The 20,291-nt window shown below is 42.5% G+C and overlaps 2 protein-coding genes across 4 annotated transcripts in view; both read left to right on the forward strand.

The window, feature by feature from the left end:
- The window catches only part of TBC1D2B (TBC1 domain family member 2B), a 31,402-nt gene extending 24,261 nt beyond the window's left edge, over positions 1-7,141 (forward strand). For 2 of the 3 annotated variants that reach the window (XM_058033578.1, XM_058033580.1), the window contains exons 11-13: positions 70-255; positions 607-728; positions 3,217-7,141. In XM_058033578.1, coding sequence (XP_057889561.1) covers positions 70-255; positions 607-728; positions 3,217-3,412 — 504 coding nt within the window. In that variant the 3' untranslated portion in view covers positions 3,413-7,141. The remainder of the gene's footprint in view (positions 1-69; positions 256-606; positions 729-3,216) is intronic. The other variant, XM_058033579.1, reaches the window with a different exon arrangement.
- Positions 7,142-10,810: 3,669 nt separating this feature from the next.
- Positions 10,811-20,291, forward strand: part of DAPK2 (death associated protein kinase 2) — a 32,117-nt gene continuing 22,636 nt past the window's right edge. Inside the window, exons 1-2 of the mRNA XM_058033382.1 lie at positions 10,811-10,853; positions 17,026-17,122. Of these exons, the coding sequence (XP_057889365.1) occupies positions 17,061-17,122 (62 nt within the window). The 5' untranslated portion in view covers positions 10,811-10,853; positions 17,026-17,060. The remainder of the gene's footprint in view (positions 10,854-17,025; positions 17,123-20,291) is intronic.

The raw sequence follows: 20,291 nt of genomic DNA on the forward strand, positions 1-20,291 counted from the left end.
GTAACGGCCTTGTTCTGAATGAGTGCTGTACAATTGGAACAGTAACACTCTTATTTGTCATCTCTTTAGGTTGATCAGCGAGTATTTAAGGATTTATTGAGTGAGAAGCTTCCACGACTACACTCTCATTTTGAACAATATAAAGTTGATTATACTCTCATCACTTTCAACTGGTTTCTTGTGGTTTTTGTTGACAGCGTGGTTAGTGACATCCTTTTCAAAATCTGGGACTCCTTCCTCTATGAGGGACCAAAGGTGAACTTACTGGGCTGAGTTTGTTCATTTGTTACCTGATAACAAAGCACTGTGGTGTTACTGAGTGCAGGGCTAAATGAGGGTTGCTTTGCAAAACTCCTGTTAGTTAAAATGACATCTTGGAAAAAAACAAGGGAGGAACTATGCAAAACCATTCAAAACATTTTCCAGCTTTTGGAAATAGGGGCTGGGGCAGGGAAAGGAGATAGAGAGAGATGTGACTGAAGGGCTTAAGTGCAGCCTGTTCCTCCTGTGCATGAGGAACTCTTGTTGGGGGTTTATAAAGATGGTCATGAGACTCAGTGTATTCTGTACTTACAAAGTACCAAATATTGTATGTACTCTTATCAGGTAATATTCCGATTTGCCCTGGCACTGTTCAAGTACAAAGAAGAGGAAATCTTAAAGCTGCAAGATTCAATGTCTATTTTCAAGTACCTTCGCTATTTCACACGCACCATCCTTGATGCCAGGTGGGTAACTCACACTGGGGTGCCTCTGAGGGACTTGTAGTGGTCCATGGGAGATGTCTGTCTTGTGGCTTTGGTGTAGTTTTCATCCAGATCCTGATTCTTATATAAAGCAACTAGAGATGCAACCAACTGCTAGGATTTGTCATGAGCACTTTTATCTAGCAGAGACAAATCAGAAGTGATGTAGGCTTAAACAGTAATTTTTGCTTGTGGAGGAAATTGCCTCGTTTAGGTGTTATATCATGGTAGCAACAGGTCAGAATTTCAACCACAGATGAAGTTTCCCTCTACATTGCAGATGTAACGTGTTACTAAAATGTTTTATGATAAATAAAAATACATCCTGGCTCAAGCATGAAAGATGTGAGCCCTGTCCCCCACAGCTTAAATCTCTTACATATGGTTAATGGACAGGCTCTTGCCACATAGTTCCAACTGGTTTTAAGATATACTTGGAAGCAGAGAATAAATACAAATAAGATACTTTTCTTGTCTTCAATCCTTGCATAGGACTTAGAGTTTATAAATTAGGGTCTAGTGTTTTTAGATTCCTGGTTTCAAGACTGTAGAGCAGCACGTTAATCTTAAAAAGAAGTCATATTGGGATTGGTTTAATGTCTGAAAATGTTTTGCACATCTTTTGAAGCTCACTAATTTTCAATTTAGAGAAAAACTGTATATTGAAATCTGAGACTTTTTTTTAATGTGATGAATTTCACAAAAATTGAGGCTTACACTTTGACTCCTGCTGCAAGAGCACTATTATTTTTACTTCTTGTATTTGAGTTTTGCCTGGAGAGAAGTTAAAGCTAAATAAGTTTGTGCTTGAAAGAGATTGCTGGGATTGACGCAGAGAGAGAAAAAAAAAATTTTTTTGTTCTTACCTAATCCAAACAAAATTTTGATATTTAATCAGAGTTGAAGTTTTGGCTTTCCATTCTTTTTCCACTTGCGTAAATGACGTCTTGATTCTCCTGTCTAAACTTTCTGGTGCTGAAATAACCTATTTTAAAGATTTCTAAAATTGCTGAGTTTGGTGTTAACAAAATGAACTAATTAGGGATCGTTGAGGGATGGGGAGTTCAAGCGAGGACAGAAGGACAGAATTCAGTACATCAAAGATGTTTGGAATACAAATATGCTCTGTGCTGATCTGTAAGGCTCTGCCTTTTGGGGTTTTAAGAGTGGAAGCAGTGCAGTGCCACCTGGGGAATATGGATTTGCCTGTTAGGACTGACAAGACAGAATTCAAACTGCCTGTTTTCTTATTCTGCCATGTTTGTACAAGTTTTACATCATCAACATTTGAGCAGTACAGGAGCACATAGAATGAGGCCTTTCTTGTTATGGACAAAAAATGATCCTGTTGTAGAGGAAAAATTCAAAAATATTTATTTGTATAGAATTCATGGATGTTCTGAATGGTTAAAATCATTCTGCACAGAGTTTCTAAGTTCAAACACTGTAGTAAGAGAAAGATCTCTACAGACACGTGCATAATTATATTCTAGTTACAGGATGTCATAGCTGGTTTTTGTGCAGAGCCATGGCATGTTGTGCACAGGTAGAGAAGCTGCTGGAATATCTTCTGTGTAGAAATAGCAGGAAATCATTCCTTGGTCACTCAAAAATACAAACCTACCATTAAATAAACTGTCCAAAGACATTTTCTTAGTATTTATTTCTGATAATTCAAGTAGAATAAATTAAATACTCCAGTTCCCCTTTTTTCCTTAGAAAACAAAGATGGGTTTGGGTGTAGATCAGCATTAATGATGTAGTTGGATGCAGTCTCTTTGGACTGATTAGACTGAGCAGTTGCTGGGTTTGCTGGGGCTGCAGGATGGTATGGTGCAGTGTGACTCTGGAAGGGGGCTGGATCCTCTGTGGTGCTTTGCATTGTGCCCTGACAAGTTTGACTTGACACTGGTCCAAAGATCTCTGTGCTCCAGCCAGCAGAACCCCCAGAGCATTCTCACTGTGTTGGAAGCCTTGGCTTGTCCATGTTCTGTATTATCCTCATTCTTGTGTGTGTTGTCCCTGGCTTCATCTGGTCTCCTGATTGTCAGGTTATCTTGGTTAGCTGGAGAGCTGAGTGGTTTGGGATTGAAGGAGCTGCTGTGGGTTCTGTGGAGGAAATGATCCAATCTGTGTGGGTAGCTGGATGTAACGAGTATCCAAGTGTAGCCAGGGAAGCTCTGATGACCCAAGCTTATGTCTTCTGCTCGGCATTTCAAGGCTGTGATCTTTGTAGCAGAGTTTGCATGTGGCTTGGAGAACTCCTGAGTGTTTGATTACATTCTATCTCTTGAAATAACCTTAAGGCTGAATGCTTTATAGAAATTTCTTGAAATATTGATAACATCTGAGACCTATTGAGTGTGAAAGAGACTGGAGATATGTCACGTATGATAAAAGTTGATATGGATGAAGTTTAAAACCCCACCAAATATGAATGATTGTCTTCTACTGTTGTGTAATCTTGCAGGAAACTGACTGCTATTGCTTTTGGAGACCTGAACCCTTTTCCCTTACGCCAGATCAGGAACCGCAGGGCCTATCACCTGGACAAGGTGCGCCTGGAGCTCACGGAGCTGGAAGCCATCCGCGAGGACTTCCTGCGAGAGAGAGAGACCTGTGCAGAAAAGAGAGACCTTATTAGTGATGATGAGGAGGATAGCTGAAACTGCTTAATATAAACTGTCCTTTGGGATCATGACCAAAGTGAGTTCACCTCCAAAACACTTTATTAATCCTGTGAAACAGAATGTAAACTCCTTGCTTTTGGAAATATGCGGGACAGATTTCCAAATCCCAGCACTTTCAGAAATACCACTTAGTATGGAGGCCAAACACTTCTGTTTACATTTATGTTCCTGGAATCAGTTGTAGAGCACTTAATATCTGTCTCAGTTTAGTCAATCAGCTGAATTGACAGTTGTTTACCCACAGTGCACCATTAATGCCTGGATGTGAAACAATAAGAAAGGTCCATGCTCTGTTACATTCATTGTCATTCTGAGTTTAGGGGTTTTTTGGTGTAATCATGTTTTTCATAGTACAGGCTCAATGTGAGAGGACATCCATATTTCTTGGATTCAGGTTGACTCCATCCAGCCTTTCTTGAGGTAGCTAACCAGAAAACCATGGGATGAAGATTCCTTTGTCTTTCCCTGAAGTGTCATGCAATGGATCACCAAACAGAACCCTTGAATATTTGTACTCTAAAGTAAAGGTAAAAGAAGTACCTATTTCTGTCACTGCCTGTCGAGTGTGTACTGAAACAGTGGTAGCAAACATCATTTCTACTTTTCAGAGCAGCTGTGTTGATAAAGATTCTCATTAATGGAAAGGGGTTTACAGATCAAACTCTCTTTAATCAATTTTATTTGTATTCACTGTTTTGATTTCAATGGTTTAAAAAGGCCACAACCAATCTCCAGATATTATGGAAGAATGGAGCTTGTCACAGGAGTGCCATGCTTTAGGAGCTAATTTTTTGCATATTTGTTGGAGGGTTGTTTTGTTATGGCTTTTTGTTTCTATGAGGTTTTTTTTGTTGGTTTCTTTCCCCCTTTTCTTTTAATGCTTCTTGCTCTTTAAGAAGAAACACAGCATTCTTTCTGAGTGATTGTAGAGCTATTGTACAATAGTGGTAGTGACTGGGTTCATAAAATATTTATCAATCAGTCAAAAGAAACCTAAAGATCACAACATGCACATGGGAACTGAAGATCCTTTTTCAACAGAAAAATGCAATATTCTCCTAATGTACTCAGCTTTACTGTGTGTTGGATGCACTTCCTGCAAGACAGCTGAAAGAAGCAACACCTGGGCTGTTGAGCTATAGTGATTCTGCTGTGGAAATGTTACTTGGGACCATTTTCTCTCCTTTGGTGACTATAGCAGTATTCATAAGTGGTTCTCTGGAGAAGGAGGGTTTCTTTCTTGCTGGGTATTCTCTGGACTTTTGCAATGTTTTTTCTTGAACTGTTGGATTTTCAGAATGTTGTATTGACTACAGTGTGTCATGATAAAACTAGGATTCAAATACTAGGCAGCAAATCACCAAACTCTGGGGAAGTGATTTATTTGCAAAAAAGAAAACTAATAATTGGGAAGAGTGAAGTGCATCAAGCTTGTATTTGTCCTTTAGTTTGTTTTTCTAGAAGTAGTAGTACTTTATTTGGTATAATCATGTAACTGTTTTAGTCAACTTAAGTGGGGGCAGAGAGAAATCCTGCTTCTGTTTCACAGCACTTTTAAAAAAAATTTATTTTAGATAAGTAGTTGTAGCCTTCTCCAAGTAATCATATTATAAGTTAGTTTATATGGAAGGGAACTATTTAATCAGAGGTGAAATTGTAACTTAGAGGACTACTTTTGATATAAAAATCTATGCTTCCTGTATGACACATAATTTTTTACCTAGCCAGCAAATCCTTGCCAATAAGGAACAGATGATGTGATCATCTGGATTTGTATGTTACTAGTCTTCTGAGATGTCCCCTATGTTGTCTGTGGTAGGCAGTAGCTAGGGATTTTTTTCTAATTCCCTAGTTACTTTTGGTTATGTACTGGAGGGCAGGGTTTTGATATTATTGCATGTACTGTATTCTTTTTCTACTTACAATCAGTATTTGAATACAAAAATGGGACCAGGTTTTCTAATTTTCTAGTTATGCTGTCTTGGTTTTGAAAGAGCTGGTCTCTAAATCAATATGTAATGCAGGCTTTTTGTTTGTATGTTTGTTTTAATGATGTTGTCAAATGCTAAATGAATTTTTTTTAAGGTGAAGATCTTCCTTTCAGTGACCACAAGTGAAATATTAAGGTAAAGAATTTAGATACATGTACTTACCCTATTCCTACAATCCATTTTTCTTTGGCTTTGAGTCTTCACTATGAACTAGTCCTATGACTTGAGGAGATGTTTTCAGACTATTCCATTGGAGAGTTTGGGTTGTGAAGATAAGGCTAAGCTTGAGGCAACGGTTCAGGAAGTTCTTTCACTGACAAAACATGACCTGCAATATGACAGGACCATTTCTGTTAGAGTTGTGCTGATGGTTCAGTGTGTACATGTGTTGCTGTGTTTCATTCCATTAAGTTGTTTCCAGTTGTACAGTAAAGCTAAGTAGCTCTGTTTCTTCTGCCATGGAGTGACTGTTACCCCTGAATGTCAGGAATCCTGTGGAAATTGTGTTGTCTCTGGGTATTCTGTCAGCTTGCAGGTAAGAAATGAGTCGATGCTGTTATGCTCAAGTCCCCAGCAAGCTGTTGGCTTCATTTTGTTAAGCCTTGTTACTGATTTAGTGATGAGCTAAAAGGTCAAAAAATTGCAGAGGCTTCTCACCTCTGGCCACTAGAAGTCTCTGCCGAACCAAAATGAGATATATAGCAGGAACTAACATCAGGGGAGCTTGCCTTGCTTGCTCTTGCAAATGTCATTGTGTGACTTAGTTTTCTAGTGGTGCTTAAATCTGGTTCCCTTGGAGAGTAGTAACTCATTAGGCACATGCAGGATACACAGGCAATATTTAAACCTGATGAAACCAGGCCAAAATACCGTGCCTCAGTGGCCTGCCAAAGCTGAACTGCACAGAGCCCAAGAGTTTGTGCTTGTGTGTGAACTTCTGAGGTGGTGCATGAGGTTTACCATTCATGCCAGCCAGACAGCAGGCAAGTGACCTGTTCATGCACATAAGAACTGCCAAAAAATATTTTAACTTCAAGGCCTTGCACATAATGTGCAAAGAGTTCCTCATGTGTGGTTCCCAGAATATGTGATGTAACCCAAACCACTGAGTTGCATTGTGCAGAATATTCCTTCATCTCTATTCATGTGTGCATGGCTTCCTGGGGAAACTTTTCATTATTTTTAAAAGGGTCTATCATCTTCTGTCAAATAGGCAAAAAATTGGTGCACTACACCTCTAGTTATTGGAACTGCACAGTGTTTCAGCTTGACCTGTACATGTTTACAGGTAGTGTTATCATTCAGTATTATCCCATTGTTTGGTGGTCTTCTTTTTACCTGCTATGTAATCAATAAAAAGGATTTTTCTGTTGCCCTTTTGGTGTCTTCTGTGAGAGAGTCTCCCCTTCCTTTCAATGTTTGTAAAGATGGTAAGATATTTCAGCAGAAAGGGAAAGATTTCTTTTCTTAGTTATAAAACATCAGAAATGAATGAATGGTCTTAAATATGACAGAGTTGGATGTTCAGACACGTAACTGAGAAATGGCAAATTGATTAATTTAATGGAATTGTGTAGCTGTTTAAGTGACTGTTCCCTTAAGTGCCATGTTAAACATCAGCAATATGCGGTACAAGAAATTTGAATCACAAACATAAGTGATGTTATCTTCAAGAAGATTGATGTAAAGAAAAAATAAATTGTTTATTACTTTATAGATTGCTCTGGTTCTTCTTCTTTTTTTCCTATACAGATGGAAATATCTGCAGGTGTCATCAGAATAAACCAGTGATAGAGCTTGCATTTTTGTCTGATAATGAGGTGTGAGAGAATCTCTATAAAGGAACATACATTTAAATTGGGCTTTGAAGCATGAAGATGTGAACCATAGACATGTTGCATGCAGGTGATGCTAACTGGTAAACTTGTCATTGGTGTCCTTCATTTCTTGGGAGAAGAGAGGAGGGGAGACAAAATTTGCATAAGTGTTCACAGGAATTTTCTGAATTGACACACTTTCTGGGAAACATTTGTATAATATCTCATGGCACCCCAAAAGCTTTTTTAGGAGGCTTGGTACTGATGTTCTGACACAGTCTTTTGTAGTCAAATAAATAATTTCAGCTGTTTTGAAAATTTCACCAAGTACTCCATTAATTTGGAAATCAAGTCTCAATATCTGTCTTTCAGATATGGATTTTGCACTTTGGAATTGCTTGAGTCCCTTAAAGAGGGAATACCTCAGCTACTTCATGTTACTTCATAGCTAAGTGTAAGGGAGGAAGGAAGAAGAGTTGGGACATGACTGTAATTGCATTTCCAAGCCTGTCTTTGGTATCAGAGGTGAATAGTGCACAGTTCTTGTCCTCTGGCTCTGCTACAGAATGGCAAGCTGTTATAGGAGTAGATATTGGCACAGCTGGAAATCTGTTCAAAGGGATTGCAAAACAGAATAGAGATCAGCAATTGAGGCAGAGCACAGCTATGGCCTAAAGACCTTGTGTGCTGTAGGCTGAAAATTTTAAGCCAGAGAAATAAACAGAAAATTCTGGGAACAGAGTGCTTGGGGAGCAATGTCCTCCCATGGATACTTGGCATGTTTAGCTTGAGTAGGTTGTGTTGCCCTGAGCAGCTGCTGGGGCCTGCAAAGAACAGCTGAGACTCCCATTTGCTCCTTAGAACTAGATTTGAAGCATCTGCTTTCAGTGGGATTGCAGTAAGGATGTGAGTGTGGCTGATGAATGTTAAAAACCTGGTTCCTAAAAAATGCATAACTCAGTATAAACACAGCTGGCCTACTCTGAACTGAGACCAAATACCTGCAGAGTCTCACTGCTCTGGCTGCCTTAGGGACACAGAGAACACTCTGAATCTGCTGGTATTACAAGGTATCAGGTGTTCCTTCTCTGGGATTTTCAGAAGTGCTAAACATAGCTTTCTTATCTGCAGCTCCTTGACCTCAACAGAAAGCAGAATCGATGTAGTACTGAAGCTTTAAGAATTCCCACACATGAAGTATGTTGCCTCAGATAATGCAAAGGAAGGGTGTGCTCTGCTTTGGAAACTTCCCCCCTGGATAACAAGGTAAAAGGTTCCATCAGAAGTTAGCAGAGTAGTGTTTTCACTATGATTATCAGCTGTAAAAGCCACATTTGTCTTCAGTTCAAGGATGCCCACCTGCAGTGCCAGCTTTTCAGACCATGAGACTAGAAAGCAAAACTCAGGACTATATACTGAATGTGATTTTTAAAAACACAGTTATTAAAAATATATCTCTCCAGTAATTATGACATTCAGTATTAGAATATGACTGGTAAATGACGATGACTTTGGCCAACTAAGATTCCCCTGGTCTTCAGCAGCTGCAATCTGCCTTTCTCAAATGCAATGTCCCTTTGGTATGTACAAACCAGCTAAGTTGTGCAGTGAGTTGCCCCTAAGATGTCAGGTTTGAGCTCATGAATGGAATCAGTGATGTCTTCAGGCACTGTGATTGGTGATTAAACTGTGGAATTTTGCTATTTGCCTGTTTTAAAAAGTGCAGGTGGTGTTCTTCTGGTTTTTAATCCTAGAACTCCCCCCTTGGAACATGTTTGGAACCCATAAGATGTGGGTTTCCTACTTTGTCACTTCTAAAGGAGGCTGGCAAATGTGTGGCTGCAGTGTTTGCTGGTGCTCTCTGCTTGAAACACTGCTCAGGTTTGAGTTGTCTTTCTTTCCCTGTATGCACATAAAGGCTTTAACCTTCATCCAAAGATGGTACAAAGAAGTCTTGAGTTAATGTTTTAAGGGTGGATAACAGAAGCATGAAAGTGCAACATCCTTCTTAGGCAGAATTTGTATTTGGGCTTACAAACCCTATGGACATGGCAGCAGGGGTGGGATTCAATCTACCTTCACTGCTCTTGGAAACTTTTATTCTAAGTGAGGTTATTCTTGGTCTAGGGAGAGCTTGTTGCAATTTGAAAAGCAGCTGTAGCCTCTCAGGGTGTTTTGTTCCCTTCCTTGCAACTAGGAGCAAACAAAAGTGGTGGCTTTCCCAGTGCCCTTTTGCTCTGAGAATTTTGTAGTATGATTGCTGTGACTTCCACGTGATCATATCCTGTTGTAGAACTAAAGATGAGAAATTAAATATCTTTATTTCACGTTGAGAGAGTTCTGAATGCTTCCACTGCCCTTTGAAACATTTACTATTGCTCCCATTTCCTGTTCCACCCTGTGTAGTATCAGATGCAGCCACTTTCCTTTTGGAGTTGGAAGAGCTGGGTGGAACGTGTGGGCTGTGAACACCACTCCCAGGGCAGGCAATCAGGGGCACAGTTCATCCTCTTGACTTGGGACAAGCCAAGTTTCTTTTTAACTGTGAAAAGGAAAACCACTGCCTTTAGGTACTTGCCTAGGATAAATCACTCTTAAATTTAGCTATCTTCACACCGTACTGCAAAGGAAAACATCCTGCTTATTTATGTGTGATAATTTGACATTACCATTGTGTTACCTTAATCACACAGAGGATTGGAAGAGAAGGCAATCTGGTGCTTGTAATTTATTTTGAACATGTGAACAATCCCACTTTTTTATTCATTGGCAAATGATGGATAATAACTTGCCCAGAAGAAATGTAAGGAGACCTAAGAGTGTTAACTGTGTGTCAAATAAGGCCGAAGAAAATCTAGTTTTACAGTTTTTGGGGATGTCTTTATGATAGTAGAGTTCACAGATGAAGGATGTCATTGTTGGAAGGCAACACTAGCACTAGGGCAGCCTGGGCAGCAGGATGGCAGAGGTTTGTTACAGTAATGCAGCTTGAGCTGAGAGCCTGTGCTGTTCTTTGTCACAGCAGTCTCTTGAAACAACGGGCAATTTCACTGGGTAATGGTGAGTTTCAGACCATGCAGGAACCAAATCTAGGCTTGTGTTTCAGCTTGTGGAGAATACAGAAAGAAGGCTTATACAACTTAAGTGCCTCTCCATTGGATTTGCCTCCTCAGCCTTATTTTCTTAGTACTGCTTTCACATATCCTGTATGTACTAAAGCAAGGAAATGGGATTCTACATCTGAGATGTTCCCCGGTGAGCCTGGGTGAGCTGCGTTGGACTGGAAGGCTTTGGACCGGCCCAGCTTGAGGTGTCTGCATCCCATCAGGGGCGGTGCAGGTGTGGCACGGTCGGGGTGGTGCTGGGTGCCCCGCAGGCTGCATTACCCCACACTGCCCTCAGACAGCATCGCTGCGGCCGGAGCGATGGTCCCGCTGCCCCTGCAGCCAGCCCGGCCCGTCCCCGCCCGCCCTCTCCTCACGGGGCTGCCCTGGGCGGGGCGCGGAGCCGAGCCCGTCCCTCAGGGCCCGCGGCGGGCGGGGCCCTGCGGCTCCTCCACCCGGCACGGCACGGCCCGACCCTGCGCGCTCCGGGAGCCCGACGGACGCGGTAAGTGGGAGCTGCCCCCTCAGCTGACGGCGCCTCCGCAGGTTCCCTTCTCCGTCTTCCTCTGGGTCTGTCCCTTAGGCTGAGCCGCCCTCAGGGCGCTCCCGCTCCGTGTCCCGCCTGTGAGGGGTCGCGGCTGTGCAGCCCCTCTGGCCGGGCAGCTCCGGGGCCGCCGGCGGGTCCCTCCCGCGGGGCTGGGGGCGTGCGGACCCTCGGCCTCCTCAGGGCGTCTGCGCTGGCTCTGTGTGTGCCCGCAGCCGCCAGCCGGGGCAAAGGCAGCTCCCCGCTGCATCCCCGCCACGAGCAGCTGTCCCCTGCAGGTTCCACCAGTGCCCCTGTTGGTGTTACAAGCCGCTCGGTCTGGCGGGGCTGCCGTCCGAGGCCATCGGGGACATTCAGCGAATGCTGTGCTCAACTTTCATCGTTTATCCGCAAGTTTCTTCCTGCCTTTTCTCTCAAGCAGCTTCACTTGTGTTTCTCTACACCTGTTCCTCTGGCCAGTGAGCCGGGGGTCCTGAAGCAGCACAGCACGGTGGAGGGGCCTGGTTTGGCTGGCCTGCATGCGTGTAGGGGACAGTCCAGAAGGAAGATGTGAGTTAGAGGGTGAAAATTTGTGGCAATTGCTCCTGCTTTGACTGATCAGTCACCAGCTGCAAAAGGACCAAAGTCACAGTGCTCACTTGCTTAATGCGTGAGGTAAAAGCTCATCTCAGGCCCTTTTGTGAAACATCAGCTGGTTTCAGACTTTCCCGTGCCTTTCTTTGTGCAAGAAACACAGATCGCAGAGGGAGCTTTCCCTTGACTTTGGGGCAGTGCTGTGAATGATGTGCAGCAGTAATCCTGGAAGGCGCCTCAGGGACGGGGACAGGCTCTGCCCGTGCCAAGCCAGCGTGCCTGGCCTTGCGGGCTTCCCCTGCGCCCTGAGCGCCCGTCCAGGCTGCGCTCCCACCCCGCTCATCGCCCAGGCACGCCGGGCTTTGGGATCCCTGCCCCTGGCTGGCAGCTGGAATCAGCTGCAGAGCCAAGGTGGTTTGTACATGTGCTTGAAGGGGAGCCTTGGAAATAGCCTTGGGTCATTCGCCGCACATGTAATTACTGCAGGGTAAATCTGGGGGGTCAGAAAGGGAGCCCTTGCGAGTTAGTGGCAGGAGCAGTGATTCCATATAACTGGGATTGAATGCTCAGGTGGTCGGTGTGTTTTTTGTTCTTTATAGACACACAGGAGTAATAGTTGCCTTAATTTCCTGGCAGAAGGATTTTTAGGCTACTTTTGTTTTCTGACAGGAAAGTGTTTCAATGAAAATAAGGGTTTGCTGGAACTGATAGAACTTTTAACTGTGCTACGCTTAATTGGAAGTAGAAGGTAAAACCCTCTTGGGTTGTTTGGGTTTTTTTTTTTCTGTTGGAATTGCTTAGTCTTTTGTGGGATAAAAGAGAAAGAAAGATGGAAAAAGGAATGAAAGTGAAAGAAGAAAATACTGTAACGCTTATAAAAATCTCTTTACTTTTAGCATAAAACAACAAAACTAGAAGACAATATAACTTCAATTTGTTTAATGGGTTTGGTTTTTTGGTTTTATTTTGGTGGGGGTTTTTTTCTTCTTTTCTGTTTGTTTTTTTTCCCTTCATTTCCCAGATCATTAATTTAAAACAGTCTGGTTTTGATTCTAATTTGGTTTTGGTCATTTTTCAGTATTATAAAACAGTTCATATGAGAGGTTTTTACTTTGGTCTGTTCTAACGGGTTTGGGCTTTTGGTTTAGTGTAACTAATGTTTTGTAATATAAAAGCATGTCAGGGGAATGCTTCTGAGTTTGGCAAAGGGTTTAATGATTCAGCTCATGTCAGGTGTACTTGAGAAAGTCAGATTATTCAGCTGTTACCTCAGTCACTTGAAACTGGTTTCCTTAGGACAGAAGAAACCCTAGGTAAAAAAAAGCCAGGCTGTTGGCAAGAGAAGTGCTCCAGCAGTTTTGTTCTCACCTCTGATTTCTGTATTCTGCTCTTGTTTACTGATGGGTGGACATTTAACGTGGGTTTGGTGTGTATAGACCAGTCACTGGTTGTCACATAATTTGGTAATGATGGGCTAATAACTTAACTTGTGCAGGGAAAACTTCATTAGAGAAGAAAACTAGAAATTGCTTTCTTCTGCTCCTCTTGAGAGGAACTGTGAGGAATCCCAGAGCAAAGAGATGAGGAGAGGAGAGGTGGGCCCGGTGTGGGATGGTTAGGGAATAGATGTGGCATGTTCTGTGAAATGACACAGAAGCTCATCTCCTCTGCTGAGGTTGCCTTGGAGCAATTAAGCTCTGTCTGATTCAGAACTCACTGAAGCAGATGCCTTCATCACCCTGGGTTTAATGAATTCTGGTGCAGCTCAGTGATGGGAATGGCCCTGACTCACTGGGTTGTGGTATTGTTTGGGCACATGCCCCTAAGTGTTAGCATAAGGTGTGTAGCAGGAAAAAAAGTTGGCTGTTGCTTTTTCCTCAGATCCTGAACAACTTTTTTGTCTTGAGTCCAAGAAGAATGTCTGTCCATCTCTAATGGAATGTCTGTCCATCTGCCTTCACTGGCCACCATAGAAAAAGCACCACCTGACTAAAAAAAAATAAATAAGGCTCTCATTCCTGCTTGGATGTACTTGTGCTCTGTATTTGTAATGGTGTCCAACAAAAACCTTAGAGTGTAAGAAATCTTTGAAAGTGAAATCACCTTCGTTTCCTAAGGTGAGAGAAGGGTAACATTCATGCTTGTGAGTGGCACTTCTATTTCAGATGAATTTTGAGTGTGTGAAGGTTATATTTCCTTGGCTTACCCTCTAGTGCTGTGCTAATGACAGTTGCTTTGGATCATCAAGTGCATGATCTATTTTGGGCATTTGCTGAGTGTGACTGTTGGGTGGGAGCCAGGGAGGGAAATCTGTGGAAGGCAGGACAGGATAACATGAAGTGATGGACATGGGAAACACCAGCAATCAGAGGTGCCACTGGGGGTCTGAACATTGTGCAACAGGTTTGTCTTCAGCCTTCAGAAACAGGACTCTGGGCTTGAATGGGTTCTTTGTGGGAGATTTATCTCTAGGGCTTTGATCTCTGCAGAAATGGGTGTAAGAGATCAGCAGAAGGGATGAGAATTTCCTGGTTATTTTTGCATGGATTCTGCTCACCCACAGAATCAGCTGTGTTCTTTGGAGCATGCTGAGAAATGAGTGAACTTGTCAATCAAACATGAAGTGATTGTGCTCACAGAGGCACTTTGGGGGGGTTCCCCCCTCTCAAAGCAATCTGTTTAACTTGCTCTTCTGAATGGCAATGAACTCTTTCTTAAAACAATGACTTCTTAGGTGTATTTGGTTTTATGTTGTTTATAAGCATGCACCTTGGATTCTGACGAAGGGAGTAGTCAGCTTGAGGGATTTACAGTCTTTGGGCAAGTCTCAGCAGCATCTCTTTTTACCTGGGCATTTTCCTGCACTCGTGTGCTCAGAATGTAACTTTGCAATTCAGGGTGAGCGAAAGGTTTGGGTTTTCAGCAAGGCTTGGCTTTGTCCTTTGCTTGCTTTTTTGAACTCTGTAAAGGTTGAACGCAGCCAACACTTAAAAAATTCTGCTTTGAACAATAGCAAGCAATAATATATAAACTTAGTAAGAATCAAATAGCTCAGAGATGTCTTCATTCTTGTAAATATGACTGAAGGATTTATTGCCTGTAGTTTCATGATCTGAGCAATAGTGGTTGATGATCTTTTGGTGAGATGATGAAAGGTTACTTGAAGAATACATCAAGTATTTTTCACTTTGCGTAAATCACTTTGTAATTTGCTTACAAAGTGAAATTTGAGTTGGAAAGTAAAATAGACATTTTTATCCCAAGCATGAGCATGATTTTAGGAAGGAAATTATTGAGCAACAGAGTTAACGGAACAGTTCACCTGGCTTCACCTTGAAAAATGATGAAAATATCAACAAAACCAGGGTAGAATATGGAAAAATAATAACACACATTGCAGTGCATCATGCTCACCAATGCAAGTGTTGGTTTCTACAATGTATTTTACTAATGTGGTGGTTACCCTGGGCTTCAGTGTCACATCCTGTGTGGTGTCTCTTGCTTGCCTTGGGTAGCCCAAAAAGAGAGATCATTGCTGAAACACTGTTACACAGGAGGGCAAGGGAGGTGCATTTGTCTCCTTTAAAGAGCTTTGAAACTGGGGTTTGAGCAGGTGTTTTAATAGGAATGCAGCAGCCTCAGAGCCCTGGAGCTGTTCCCTGTGCAGTGCAGGCCTCCAGCAGTGCTGTCCTGGAGAGCCTGTGAGGAATACCATGCATCTCCCTCTCCTCTGCAGGGGCACCTGTGAGTGTGCCATGGGATGGCAGGAATGGCAGGAATGGGTGTGCTTGGGCCATGGGCCAGCTGCAGTCAGCTGTGTCACCCCAGAGGTGTGCACACACACACCTGCAGAGAGCACAGGTTGCAGTTCTGATGTGTAACTGAGATACTCCTCATCATCTGACAGCATCTGTGCCTGTCAGGATTGATGTAGTGGCCCTTCTGCTTGACATAGAGCAATCAAAGAATTCTTCTCCTAATGTGTAGGTTTTGCTAACATCAAATAAAATATATATTTATGTAGAAGCACTAGGAGACTTTCTGTTCCTTTGAAGTAACAGAAAGAGCATGTTTGGAAAGGAATTGATACTCAACATGCCACCCATGTATTAGAAGCCAGTGCTTTGTAAAAAGGGCTGGGGCAAACAAAGCAACCAATCATTTTTTCTGAGGTGAGTGAATGATGACAGCTTGGGTGTGTATTGAGGAATTGTTAGATTTTTACAATGTATTTTCTGCTCACAATACCTGCTTTTTTTGAGAAAAATCTTCAATTTGTATGCCTTTCTGTTTGTCAGGAATATTGCAATTGCTCTTTGATACTTAGTTCTGTTTTATAGGTCTGCTGAATCTTGCAACACTGAATTGAACTTATTTCTAAAGGATCAAAATGGAGCTTTATTTGCTTGTGAAATATGCTTCACAATATGCACCAGTCAGTTGCCAATGACTGCAATTTAAAAATCTGCAGCAGCTGTATAGAGATAAGGAACTTGGAAGTCCCCAGTACATCTGAAGGAAGCAGCATCTGGGATTCATAAAGCAAACAAAACCCATTACATTGACAAGATACACTGTTGAGTGTAGAGATGTGTGAGAATAACTATGTGTCTCAATGCAATTAGATTTTATTGTGCTACTAGAAGCCTTACAGCTATTTTACATGTTCTGATCTAAACAGTAGATATTTAGTAGTTGGGCATAGTGCCAATGTTCATCTCCACAGGAAATAGCAAATTGTTCATGACCTGACTGGCCAATTACTCTGTTCAAATCTATGCTGTTCCCATAACATCCATTGCTGTGGAGGTGTATCCCAAGGAATTCTGTGAGTTCTCATCTGCTCCTCTTCCAGAAGCAGCCCAGTGTAATGCACAGATGCTCCAGTGCACCAGTGTGGAGCTTGTCACAGAGATATCAGTTTAAAAGATTGTGTTCAGGACACAAACTGCACAGTTACACAGAGTGACACCTGTAGCAGATGCTGCTGGTGTTCTTCTCATTTGAAACACCTACTGTGCATGATGGAAGATGTGCTGAAAGCTCTGGAGAGGGAATGGGCACTTTTTTTCCAGCAGAGGTTCAAATGTCTGTGTGCTGTCCTGCCTGTGTGCTTCAGGAGCACTGCCTGACCTGAGGAAAAGGCAGCTCTGCCTCCTGGTCTCCCTGGCTGAGGATCTGGCTGAGGGAATCTGTAATGCTACTTTTTGTGCTCACTCTCTTTGGTGTAGTGTGGAGGCTTTATTGTCCAGAACTTTGTAAATAATTAATTCATTTTCCTTTTATCACGTTTGTGTTTCTTGGTATGTTCCGTCCCTCCAGTTAGTTGTGTTCTTGGGTACATCAGTGGTGGCCAAGAATCTCCTTCACTTAAGGTGCTCATCTCTTTCCAGATTTGAGCCCTCACTATTTGGCTGAGTTAGTTATTTTGACTGATCAGTGGTAACTTTGGTCATGAATGAGCTGCAATGGATTCAAAGTGCCTGTACCACAAATGTTTGTTACTGAGACTCAGCCTCTTGCAGGATGTAATGAATGTCATTCTTCATTCATATTCTAGTTGCATCATCCTTGAGTATCAATGAGAGACCAAGTATGGCTTTCTTCAAGCAACAGAAGGTGGAGGACATTTATGAAATTGGGGAAGAGCTGGGAAGGTAAGGTCACACTGATGACACCAGTGATTCTAAAAGCTGACACTGGGGATATTTGCTGCTTCCTTCTGCCTGTGATAGCCTGGATCAGTTACAATATACTGCAATAGCAACACACACCTTGACAAAGACTGCACTTTGGATAGGATTTTTGTAGTTTTTTTTGGGTTTTTTCTTTAGATTAAATGTGCTAACTGTTTTTTCTGTTTCTTTTCTTGCAACTAGGACAACAAAAGGTATGTTTGCATTGTCTTTTGTAGATAGGTGTCTCCTGTGTCCGTGCTTTAGATTTGAGTTCACATGCCCATTCTCAGAGCCAGCTGGGAACAGGAGCCTGTGGTGCTGCCACAGACACAGCAATTCCACTTGTCCTGTTGTTTTGAGCAGCACTCCCCATAGCACTGTTGTTTTCAGCTGACTCCAAGCACTGACATCACTTGCTCATATGTGCCTACAAAGAAAGGATCACGTATTCCTGAAAGGCTTTTTACCTCTCAGATCTTCAGTTGGACTGGTTAATGCTGGTAGATATTCTTTAATGTATAAAGGCTTATCTGCAGGTATTAATTACAGGTGTAATTACCAACTGTAACCATGTTTAACCATGAAACATTGCTGGGGTTGTGAACTGGATACCCAGGGTACTGGGTACTCAGTCTCTCAGCAACATCCAGTGCTCTGGGTGAGGATGGCTGCTTCCCATTCAGTGTCCAACCCTCTAATGGTTTTTGTTTTAATATGCAAATAGCTAAATTAGGGCTGTGCACAGGTTGGCTTCTTTCCCAATGTGTGGCAGTTGGTTTCCATACATGACTGTGTATGTGCCATCACCCTTTCTCAAGGGCCAGTCATGAGCTCCATTAAAACACCTCAGCTGATGATGTTTGGAATTTTTTTTTCACTCTCAGCTATTTAATTTTTAGAGTTAGTGAGAAGACTCCTTTTAATGGGAGAGGGGTTGAGGTTTGTTTGTTAATTTGTTTTCCATTCCCTTCCTTCTCAGGAAGGCCATAACTATTAAGTTTCCTGGAACTGCTTACTTTTAACTGCTTACTTTTTACTTACTTTGCTTTTAACTGCTTAGTACTGAGAGTGTCAGTCTGACAGTGAAAACCTCACAACAGTGAGCAATAAAGAAGTTCAGTGTGTGCTGAATGGAGGGTGTAAGAGGTGTGGTTTTTATCAATGAGGTCCTAGGTTAAACAGTCAAACTACTAAAATGAGAAACTGGAGACTGAGTAATTTATTTTTATTTTGATTTCTGAATTAGTTTTGGGAATCTTTTGAGATGGTGAACATAATTCACCAAGCTGATGGATATTGGGGATTTTCAATGGAGAAGTGTAGCTGAAACAATCTGGTGAAGGCTTGCCATTGCTTCTTCAATCAGCCAGAGAGGCTGGTCAGGGTTTGTGTGGTCACAGCAGCCCTCCTCCTCTTCAGGCTGCATGTACAATGTCACACTGTCTTTGTCAGTGTATTTTCACTTTCAGGTTTTGAGGGCCAGTGACAAATGGTATTTTGCTTTGCTAGAAGGAAGTTAACATGCTGGACAGATTGCAGTGACTGATCTTTTCCAATGCTGACTGATGCCCTTAGAACCTGTAGATGCCTTCTATTAGTTCAGTTTGCAACAAGCTGTTAGTTACTCACAGGTAGAGGATTCATTTATTGTCATTCTGGTGGCAGAAGTCACAAAAATGTTTTCAAGCAACATCTGTGAAGAGTCTGTCCTGTTCTTGTCCTCCTCACTGAGTTTGTCACTTCTTGAGAACAGAACTAGTTGTTAACATGGGCCTAGTGCTTGTTCTAGCAGGGATTCAGCCATCAGATAAAACAGAGTATCTCACTGACAGAGCCAGCCCCTGTTTATCTGAAAGTCTTTGCACAGCACTCAGGAAAGGTTGATCCACCACAGACTGCAAAGCCTGAGCTCTGCTCTGGTGATGAAAGGAGGCCCTTCCTGTCATTGTGCAGCATTGAGGGTGACCACAGCAAAGCTCCCCTGCACACAGAGAATGTGGGCAGGCACTGCCCAGCCAGGTCATCCTCGGGGTCCCTGTGGGGCTGGAAGCAGCTCAGAGAGAGCTGTCAGTGCTGGGCCAAGGCAGGGGGGTGAGAGAAGGCAGTTTGCAGAGAAGGGAGCAGGTTTTCCATGGCTGCAGCTGTGTGCTCTGACCAGCTGCTTAGCTCCAACATTCCCTCAGTCATTCAAATATTAATCTTATACCAACCTCTGTTGCTCAACTTCTCCAAAGGTACACACAGGGAGCAATCTATCAGGCATGTGGCCTTAGAGACAACTTGCTGATGGCCTTGTTTGTTATAGCAGCTCCATTTGGGAAGCTTAGCATGGCCTGTGCTCAATGTGTGCAATACTTCAAATATACATGTATAATTGTGTTGCTTCCCTCAAGATAGTATCAGTCACTTTCAGCTCTGTGGGCACTGAGGTTCTCTAACCATAGCTGAAAGGAAGTTTAAAAAGAGGACTCTAAAGTGAATTTAGCAAATTTCAACATGATAAAGAAATTGTTAAAGACTTTAACAATTTGTACTGTTTTGAGGAGGATCCTGGCCTAATCCATTTGCAGGGATGTTAAAAGCATGACAAATCAGTGGAAATACTCCTTGAAAAATGTGAAGAAGTGAAGACTAACTTGTCTTCCTGGGAATATGCAGCAGGTCAAATAACTGCTGCTTCTTGTGGCAAGGGAGGTGACAGCTGGAGACAACCAAGAATGGAAAGTCTCAAATCAAGGGCACGGTAGGCCCAGAGAAAGAAGAACTGCCCTGCTGAGCTAGGGCTATGGTTTCCAGGAAAGTGGCAGCAGTAAAGCTCACTGGAAAGCCTTTGATGTAATGTTTCAGTTGTTCTGTTTTGGCTGGGTAGTTGTGGCTTTTTACAACAGATAAAGTGTTGTACAAACATCCAGGAGCCCTTTCCAGCTGTACTGTCAAACACTGATGGTGCTGGTAGGTACTGGAATTTGAGACGCACAGTGTGATTTATAAAGGGATGTATCATAGAGTCATTAATCTATTACCTAAATGTGGTGCCAGTGAGGCTGTGAGAGCAGTTGACATTTGTGCCTTCTGGGCAGTGTCACTGTTACATGCCAAGTTGGGGCTGAGGGTAGGAAGTGTCATGGAGCTTTTCCCAAAGTGTTTT

The sequence above is a fragment of the Melospiza georgiana genome, chromosome 13 (assembly GCF_028018845.1).
Source record: "Melospiza georgiana isolate bMelGeo1 chromosome 13, bMelGeo1.pri, whole genome shotgun sequence".
NCBI lineage: Eukaryota > Metazoa > Chordata > Aves > Passeriformes > Passerellidae > Melospiza > Melospiza georgiana.